Raw genomic sequence first — 9,985 nt, 5'->3', positions numbered from 1 at the left:
AGCTGCCGACATTGCACTTTGCATCTCTACAGGTCTCAGACAGAATCCCCGGAAGGGGGGTGCCAAGTCCGAGACCACACCGAACCTCATCAAGCAGAATCCTCAGCTCCAGGAACCACCTGCCATTATGATCCACCTGCTACACTACCATCATGATTCACCTGCCATCTGCCCATCGTGATGATTGCCGTCCGATGATGTCCACACAGGGACTTCATCCGACGGAAAGGGGGACTGTAGCGTATGAGCAGTTCATTCATTCATTGGTTCTGAATTAATGAATCATGGCTCGTTGAATCTAAAACAATGCACATTCCTTGGCTAAAACCCAAAGCTTTTTGCCCCTGAACTCATGCAGGTAAATCAAACTCTCTGCAAGCTGAATGGCCGGCCTGGTGCCAGCATGGCTGGGTTTAAATTCCTGACCAGATCGTAAAACTTTATTACCCCAACATGGGAGAAACAGAAAAAGCCCAGCTCGCTAGGAATTCTTGTAAGGAAAAAGGAAAGTAAATATATTCTAAATGTATTGACTGTATTTCCTTTTTGTGCTTAGATGTCTTCCATATCAAATTGGAGTACCTACAATTGTATTGTGTTAATCAAACTTTAAATGTGTGTAATTCTGCATATGAATGTAACTTTATGTTTCTCCTACCTTTACCTGTCATTTTTGGTATCTGTTTAACCGTCTTGCTTTGACCGAACCACTCATACATAGGAAATTACAGTAAAATGTATTATTCTGGAATTACCATCTTGCTCGAATATAATTGCTGAATTCTGACAACACCATAACTCACTCGAGTGGGTGTCTCCCCAGAGACAAAGGAACTTTTTCCCGCTTCAGATCGTGGAAGTTCATTGGTTGTTCGCGCAAACAGAGGCGTGAACCCAGTCGCTCCATAAGAGGCTGACACAGAACTTTCTCGTGGCACTTTTGTTTCGGCACTTCGTCGAGAGAACGTCTGTCGCGATGGCTCCTTAGGGAGCTTTCATCTCCGTTTTTCTTTGCTTTTCTTTACTAAGTTTTATTCTTATATTCGCCTCCCCCTACACGAGGGAGACGAACTTTGAATTATTTCTTTGGTAACTCCACGTTCGTTGAACCTTTGAAACTTCGCGCGAGTCTGCTCGCCCCGGAAGACACGAGAGAACACGCCCAGCTCTTAGCAGGCACAAAGATACCCAAATGTAAGTATTATTTCCTATAGAGATTTAAACGCTGCTTAAGGTTGTCTGTTCCCTTTTCAAGGTGATCTGATTCCTTGTTGTCTTTCAAAAAGGTTACTGTATGTGATTTTGCCATACTGCGCGATCATTCTGCATGATTCTGCCTATCTCTCTCTCACTTTCTCTCGCTCACCCTTTCTCTCTCTCTCTCTCTCTCTCTCTCTCTCTCTCTCTCTCATTTTGTTATTCGTTTTGTATTGTATTTGTTTTTACTGTTTGTATTGTTATACGCATATTTACTCTGTGTGAATCGTAGTTTGATGTATTATTAGTTCAATTATTAAAAGCCAATATATTCATGATTGCTTCTGTCTAAAATGCTCACATTACGAAGTCAATGAAATGTTTGATCTTAGCTACAAAGCTTATTTGTTACTTTTAAGTAACCTAAATTTTATAAGGATGGAGAATGGTTTCATGGCCAGAAACGATTTTTCCCTGGAATTATAAGAAGTGATAACTTTATTGAAGTTGATAAGTTAATCTTACGGCCGTTTGCTGGACAAACCACTGTTTGATTTGCATTAATTCCCAGTAAAAGATATAACGTTAATTGATATGAAGAATGGAATATTGACATATTAATGAGTAAATTACAGTGCCTTGTAATGAGTTATTGATATATATACAATTGACCTATTTTTTCATCTTCAATAATTTTAATGTAACTGTTACGCGAGATATATATATTAATCATATTCCTGATTAATTATTAAAATTCCCTATATATCATTTGAGCTAACGTTAACGTACTACCCAGTGCGGCTACAATGTTAACCAGCTAGCTAGCTAGTTGGTCTAATAAGCATTCCCATACCCTTTATTTCAATGTTGTGCATATAGTGGAACATAATTTTAGTACTTAATTAAGTTTATTATCACAAATTATTTAGCTTAATATATGGGTGTAGAGCGCACATTGGTCACAAATAGTTTCAAACAACTCTGCTCTATCAATATGTGTGAATGGGTTTAAGCAGAAGAATAGACAGCAGTTTCACTGTATTTGCAGCAATCTCTGGTAAATATTGATGTTTAATGTGCATTGTGTATTGACTGACTAGGCCAGGCTTGTGTGTCAACAATGGCACGCAGAGGGATAATCACTGAAATGCGAGCAGTAGGGAAACCTGCACACCGATGTACATTTTGAGGCAATCATTCCTCATAATGCACAATTGGCCTTGTCTCTCACACACAGTGGTGTTCAGTAGGGTCCCACTGTAGGATAAATATGTAAGATTCTGCATTATTAGTTTGATAATCAAATACAGATTGGTAGGGATGGGACTGGCACAGCGGTTAACAAAAAAAAAAAAAAAAAAAAAAAAAAAAATTATAATAATAATTAAAGTGGCACTTCATGCCCAAAAGGTTGCAGACCCCTGGACTAGGCTTTACAGTAGCATTTTATTCTGGGGCGTTATGAAGAGACAACATTAATGTTTAACCCACAGGAGGACTTTACTTGGGTCACACAACTAAATAAATGTACTATATTTTAGCTTAATAATATTTAATGTTCTGGGGAGATTTTTAGTACTAAATAATATTTGTGCAATATGACATTGATGACCATTTAAAACGTGTAGCATTGTTCTAGGTTGATACTGTTTTGGTGTTAAATTCAGTCTAATTTATAATACGGGTTGGTATTGTTTTGGTGAATGTCTGTTGGTGAGATTATAAAAAGTGTGCCCCCTACAAAAAAAGAAATGTTCCCCCCCCCCCACCAAATTCTATATGTTGTGGAAGGGACCGGTTTCCCGTGTTTGCCTGGGGCTCCTCAGTGCCAGCCCTGCACCCAGTCCAAGCGTGCGCTGGCGCCTCACCCCAGGGTGTGCACGAGTAAACCGGGTGCCAGTCCGTGCCGGTAACCGGTGCTGCTCCGCGGCACAACTGAAGCAGCAGTCACGTCAAGTCCTTCGCGGGAAGTGCGTTTAGCGTACGCAGTCCGCGAAGTCCTAAGCACAGACTCGCCGAATGAAGCTTCACGAGGAAACTTCACTCGACCGTCGGTATTGAACTTACCTCTCCATCCTGCAGTTACAAACACACTGAGCTCGAGACAGAATTCAGCGCCACAGATCTTTAGAACGCTTGTCACTATGACGTCCCCCCCTCTACGAGATGCATCTTTTGAATTGTACAATTTTTTTTTTTTTTTTTTTTTTTATTATTATTATTTTTTTTTTTGGTATTCTAACAAGAGACAAAACACTATTTGTATATAATTATACTTTCTCTTAACAAAAAAGTACTCAGAACGTGTACAATTACATGGCGTATGAATTCTTTAATTAATGTTTTTTTTTTTTTCACTAATTCCTTCTTTTTTCTTTCTTTCTGGTTTTTCTGGTTCACAGCATAGGCTAGTTAGGCTAAGCTGTGGGGTTTAAAACAGGATCAGTTCACTCAAAAATGTAAATTCTACATACTCACCTTTCTCTCTCTCTAGACAGTGTAAGTCAATGGTAATCAAAACTGTTATTTATTTACTTATTTATTTGATGGGGACAGAACTCATTAATTAAAAGAAACAGAGCAATCCCTTAAAGGCTTATTTTCATTTGCATTCCCTGATTAGGCAACCTAAATTAAAAACTAAACAAGTAATCATATCACACAAAATCACAATTATTACATTTAAAATACAATGCATAAAAAGAAAATAATGTTCATATCTATCAAAATATTTTGCTTTGGAATAATATGGCAGTGATTGAATGATGACAGAATTTAAATTTGTATGGTTTATCTCTTTAATTTATTTCTACTAGATAAATGCATAATGTGAAATATCAAATCAAAGTTTGAGATAAATAGTTGAATGCATTGTCTTCATTTTAATGGAATACTTCATGGGATATTTTTCAGTAATATTGATCAGTAATCATTTTACTATTTGTATGAAGCATTACAAAACAGAAAACAATATTAAACACATTAATAAATTCTCTATAATCTCTTTCTCTCTCTCTCTCTCTCTCTCTCTCTCTTTCACACACACACACACACACACACACACACACACACACACATTCACTCACAAAATATTCATATACTGATGTCATCTAAATCTGAGTCATCTAAGGTTTTAAATGTTTTTATTTTTTTATACATACAGAGATTAGTACACAAAACTGACAAGCACAAATTTCTTTCTTTCTTTCTTTCTTTTGGTAGTCAATTAAAAATACCTATTTTCACTTTTCTTATTTAGCACAGAAACCTCAAAAGCCAAGTATATTATATTCTTTGAACTTGTTTATCAGTTGTGTAATATCACTGTTGCACTTGATCAGCGAGTCCGTTTAGTGTCATGTGTTGTATATCACACATAGTTCTTTATGGCGTAGCCACTGTGAGTGTCAGTCTTGGATACTGTGTATCTCGGTGAGTAGTTGTGCCGCTCTGGTGGGCAGCTGGTGCAGAGAACCGCCCCACCGACGAACAGAAAGCCCGCCGTGACCCAGCCCACATAGAGCGCCGCCCCCATCTCCCTCTTCAACGCTTCATGCACGATAGGATTGTGAAAGTCTCTGATGATGGAGTCGGCCGTCCAGGACACGGGCACCACAGCGGTCAGTGCAGAAAGCATGAAGGTGATCCCAGAGACCACCACGATCCGTGCTTTGGCTCGTGGGTTACTGAGGCAGTTTGTGCAGTCAGCCCCAACAAGAAAGATGAAGAAAGCCAAGCAGTCCAGAGCCATGGTGGTCACGATCAGCCCGCGAGCCGCCTGCAGGGAAGGATCCAGATCCAGCAGCGCGTCGTAGAGTTTACACTGCATCTGACCGATGCGCTCGTACACACACGTCATCCACAGGCCCTCCCAGAAGACCTGAGCCACCACAATGTTTGTGCCCATGAAGGCCGTCACCTTCCACATGGGCAGAGCGCAGATGATGATGGTTCCTGCAAAGCCGATCATTGAAAGAGTGATTCCCAAGACCTGCAGAGCCATTGAGGGGCTGCGGAAGATAGAGAACAACCATTAGGAATTCTTGTTTTATTTCTGAGCAACAGTGCTTTTAATAATTAAACAGATGTGATTTAGTCGCAGCACTACAAAGAAAATATATTTCAATGTATGAAATGACATAACGGTATATTAGAAATTATACAGAATAATATATCTTGTAAATATATATTGAATGATACATAAGGAATCACATATTGAAAAATATGTGACAATATATTTACTTATATGACAATATGTGTAATTTATATATAGAGTAAAACGCCTTATATAGATGTGCATGTGATAAGATATGATACTGCATGTGTAAAAATATATTGAGCAGATATTGAAAAATGTAAGCACTAGTTTCCAATATATGGAAATGTATTATGTAATACATCGCATTATATTTTGCAGTATATTCCCATATAGTTTTGCTCTGTAAGGGCTAGAATATGAATGGCTTTCTCTTGATAGGGAGCAGTATATCAAACTATGGGTGACGTTTAATTGGAATTCAATTAAACTGTTTATAAAAAGTAAGAAAGTGTGGTTGAGAAATATCTGTTTCTCCTTCCTCCTCTTTATAGCATCTTCACTTAGATCTGGTGAATTTACACTCATTTTATTTATGTTGAATTATCCTTTTTTTTTTTTTTAAAGCTTGCTGGCTAAAAATCATTTTAATCCACCACTGGCTGGTCTTTCACCACTGAGCAGCATTATTGTATTTTTTGGCAGTTGTTTAAAAAAAAGTTATAGATTATCTGTTCACCCATTTGAAAACAAATGCACAGTCAATGATCAAATATTACTGAAGAAACAATTGTTTAGTAGGTCCAGTTTTCACTAAATTTCTTAGAATGAAGTGGAGACAGACTAAACATGTCTGATAGTTGTTTATTAATTTTTTTTTACAGCAAAATAGAGAATTTTTTAACAGCATTGCTAAAAACTGGTTTTACAGGAGGTCTTCTCTAACATCTCTGTCCTATTTTCAACAGTTTCAGCACGATCCTTAATGTTTACTTTGATGTGAGAATAACTATTACTATGAAATGAATCCAATGCAGTATTAATAAATTGTTTTACAGAAGCATTTATTTCCATAAACAGAGTAAGACAAATTTAATGATTAAGACATCTTTGTGCGAAAATTCTTATTTATGTTTGGAAAAAATGTAGATGGTTATTGCACATTTTCTAAAACCATGGCCTTTGTAGTTTATTAACAGTCAGATACCTATAATGATTAATAGAACTATATATTGTCATATTGAAGATAAATTACAGGAACAGCTTGTTTCTAAAAAGAAAAAAAACAGTTTCAGATCTCCGTCGCTTCCCTGAGTTAGATTCCTCTCATCACATTATAAATGCACACTTTCTCGTTCAGCAATCTGTAGAATCACAGCATAAAGTCTCAGTAAATAAACCACGCCATATCAGACACTGTCCTTCCTTTGTTTCTCCTTGGGGAAAAAAATCCAGGGATGGGAAAAAATAGGTTTTACGAAAAAAAGGGTCCTTGTAAGTAAAATGTCTTTGCATGCTTGATTACTTTCAGACGTAGGCTCTGCTGGTGGCGGTGGACCGTGGCTGAGAGTACTTGATGTTGTAGTTGTCTTCTTTAGGCGGGCAGGAGCTGCACAGAATGCCTCCTCCCAGGATTAGCAGTGCAGCCGCACCGAATCCGATATAGAGAGAAGGCCCAAGCTCCCTCCGTTGGGCATCTGTGAGAATGGGATTGTAGAAATCCCTGACGATGGTGTTAGTTGACCAGCAGACGGGGACCAGGACCAGCACTCCAGCGACGATGAAGATCACACCACTGGCGATTGCCACCTTTGCTTTGGAGTCATCTCTCTCAACAAAGTTGGTGCATTTTCCACCGGCGATCCCCAGGATGAGCCCAAAGAGGCAGATAATGATGGCAATGATCACAAGTGCCCGAGCAGCCTGCAGGTCCTGAGGTAAAGCCAGCAGCGAGTCGTAGATTTTGCACTGCATCTGTCCTGTGCTCTGGACCACACAGTTCATCCACAAGCCCTCCCAGACGATTTGGGCTGTCACGATGTTGGCTCCAATGAACGCAGACATCTTCCACATAGGAAGGGCGCAAATAATAATCGCTCCCAAGAAACCAATAATGCCCAGGGACAGGCCTAGAATCTGTCGACACATAGACACCATTTTGCTCTCGTTTGCTCAGCTTCGTTGGCTTGGAAGTGTTTGCTCCTCTGTTAATCGTAGTAATGACTTCTGATCCTAGCTTTCAGAGTTTTAAGGTTGTCTCAGAAGGGAGGAGTCCAGGTCAGATGGACCTGAAACCAGGTTAAGGTGAATTTTCAAGTCGACCAGATTCCCCAGCAAGGAAACAGGATACAGCGGCTGGTTTCGGTGAGAAGCGCATTAACGATGAACAATAAAGGGTCACACAAACACAAAGGAACCAAGTCATCAACCAAAAGGACTGGGTAGATATCACACACAAACTTGTCGAGACTGAAAACAAAACAATTGAAGCTAAAAATAAAGCTAAGCGATATTATCATATTTTAATTTGTAGTCATTTTTATTTTGTGTTTTAACATTTATTCATTTGACAGCTATAGGCAATAAAGGTTTAATGTTCAATTTTCAGTTAATGAAGGATAAATACGTATAGAAATGAAATTCCAAGATCATTTATAATAATCCAGAAGTATATTTATTGACATAGTACTTGCAAATTTCATCTTCTCTGTTGAAACATACATATATACATACTTCATTAGCATTAAATCATATCTACCAGTAGAACAAATGGAATGAGATGAGAAAAGAGTACAAAAACAAGATTTTCCAGATCATCTCTATTCAAAGACTAGCAAAGAATAAGACACTGCAAGCAAGTCATACATACCATTTACACATTTTATTTAAGCAGTGAGGGAATAAACACACAGGTAAACAAGGAACCAAACAAGACACAGGGGATGAACATTATCAATGCAAACAAATTAGCATATGAGAACTAAAGAAACAGGAAATAAAAGACAGGTAAACGAACGAAGAGTCCAAATCCAGTTGCCAAATGCTGAATTAGGAACCAGAGCAGAGTTTACTTCTTTACCTAACAATAATAAAAATGTAAAATGACCAACAGATCTTCTAAAACGTCAACTTAATTCCTTCAGCAGACGCAACAACAGTCACTCTTAGACTCACAGTCTACAATCCGCTTAGGGATATTGTGGAAGCGCAGTGCTGTGTGTGGCCTGGAGTGGCATCTGAACGCCTGGCTCTGAAGTTTGCGCCGCTCTCTCATCCCGTCGTTGCTCCCCGAGTGCTATACTGCAAATAATGGTTAGCACTACTCCACCCACCACAAGCAGCACTGTGCCTATCCAGCCAGTGTAGATCGCTGAGCCGAACTCCCGTGTTAATACAGCACCAGCTTTCGATGCAGTTAAATGTGTAGTCCAGGAAATCTCCACCAGTAAAACCAGCCCACTCACAACAAACATGGGCCCGGATGCTATTTTTAACGATATGTTCTTAGGGTATCGTATCCAGCCAAAGGGGTAAACTGCAATGGCAAGAGCTCCCAATCCTATGGATGTGATGACCAGGATTTTCCAGGAGTTGAAGTGCTCGGTTAGATTCAGCAGAGACTGATAGAAGGCGCAGTGAAGTCTGCCGGTCGTGTGGTGTTGCCAGTTCAGCCAAACTCCATCCCAGTACAATGGAAGTGTTGTTGGGATGTTTTCCACCATTCCGGTTACATGCCACATTGGGTAGAAATTTTTGTGAGGACAGAGAAAAACCAGCCCGTACTGGCCAGCCCTAAAACAGCGAACTCTACCCTAATATTCATGTCTGTGTTTATTCAGCAGCGCCGAGCTGAACTATTTCTCATAGCATGGAAACTCACTTTACTGCATTCCAGCTGTGGGTGGAGAAACACGCTGCGGTCGAAACGTGGAGGATCCCTTTGTGTTTTTGCCATGGTTTCATAACAAATCCCTCTGTTTCCTCACACGACGAGACATGAATAGGGATCAGTTGAGTGTGCAATACTGACAAAGTTTACATCCTTACTAAGACAATGAAAGTCTTTGAAACTATGTATTTCCTGGATTTGTTTTGTAATTTGATTGTTTCCATATGGAAATGTAATATGAGACATATATTGCCCTATATCAAGAGTGAATTTGCTATGTTACCTATATTTTTTTTACATAGAGGAAGATATTTTTTATATATGTAGGCATATAGATTGTATATGTACATGTTAATAATATCTATATTAAGCTATTTATATAGTATTATATATTGCAACCATGTCAACGGCGTGTGTGTGTGTGTTAATATATGATATTGTACTAATTTCTAATAGGTTTCATGTATGTTTTCACTTCAAATGACAATATATTTCACAAATGGAAATGTATATGAGTAAATATATTGCAGTTGTGTATGGGTTTAAAAAATAACTCCATCCACATCAATAAATATATTGTTTACACTTTATTTAGTCTACTTTAGATATTCTACTATCTAGTAACTTTGCAACTACATGTCAACTAACTCTCATTAGTATTAGCAGACTGTTAGGGTAGAGTTAGCACAATAAGTTGACATACACTTGCAAAGTCACTTATAGAATGTACATCAAAATAAAGTGTTAGCAGATATAAAGCCACTGATACTCTAATAATGACTGCTAGATGACATGGAGTTGCAAAGTCACTTATAGTTAGCAGAATGTCTGATGTGGCCTAAATAAAGTGTTTCCAAAGTTTT

General features: G+C 38.5%; 1 protein-coding gene across 1 annotated transcript; it reads right to left on the bottom strand.

Annotated features, from left to right (window-relative positions):
• Positions 1 to 4,405: 4,405 nt before the first annotated feature.
• On the bottom strand, positions 4,406 to 7,789 carry LOC109065958 (claudin-4-like). Its single transcript, XM_042738993.1, has 2 exons — positions 6,884 to 7,789; positions 4,406 to 5,188 (listed from the first exon to the last, which is right to left on the bottom strand). Exons 1-2 carry the CDS (start codon positions 7,388 to 7,390, stop codon positions 4,568 to 4,570), a joined length of 1,128 nt encoding a protein of 375 aa, XP_042594927.1. The 5' UTR covers positions 7,391 to 7,789; the 3' UTR covers positions 4,406 to 4,567.
• Positions 7,790 to 9,985: the final 2,196 nt, after the last annotated feature.

Source organism: Cyprinus carpio, chromosome B15, assembly GCF_018340385.1.
Source record: "Cyprinus carpio isolate SPL01 chromosome B15, ASM1834038v1, whole genome shotgun sequence".
Lineage (NCBI taxonomy): Eukaryota > Metazoa > Chordata > Actinopteri > Cypriniformes > Cyprinidae > Cyprinus > Cyprinus carpio.
The sequence above is the reverse complement of the archived record's forward strand: the minus strand, read 5'-3'. Positions and strand labels throughout refer to the sequence as shown.

Excerpts from the sequence above, each read along its gene's own strand:
- LOC109065958 (XM_042738993.1), bottom strand. The coding sequence starts at position 7,390 with ATGGTGTCTATGTGTCGACAGATTCTAGGCCTGTCCCTGGGCATTATT. Across the intron at positions 5,189-6,883 it reads CTCTCTATATCGGATTCGGT|GTCTTGGGAATCACTCTTTC; the intron begins GCGGCTGCACTG and ends ATGGCTCTGCAG.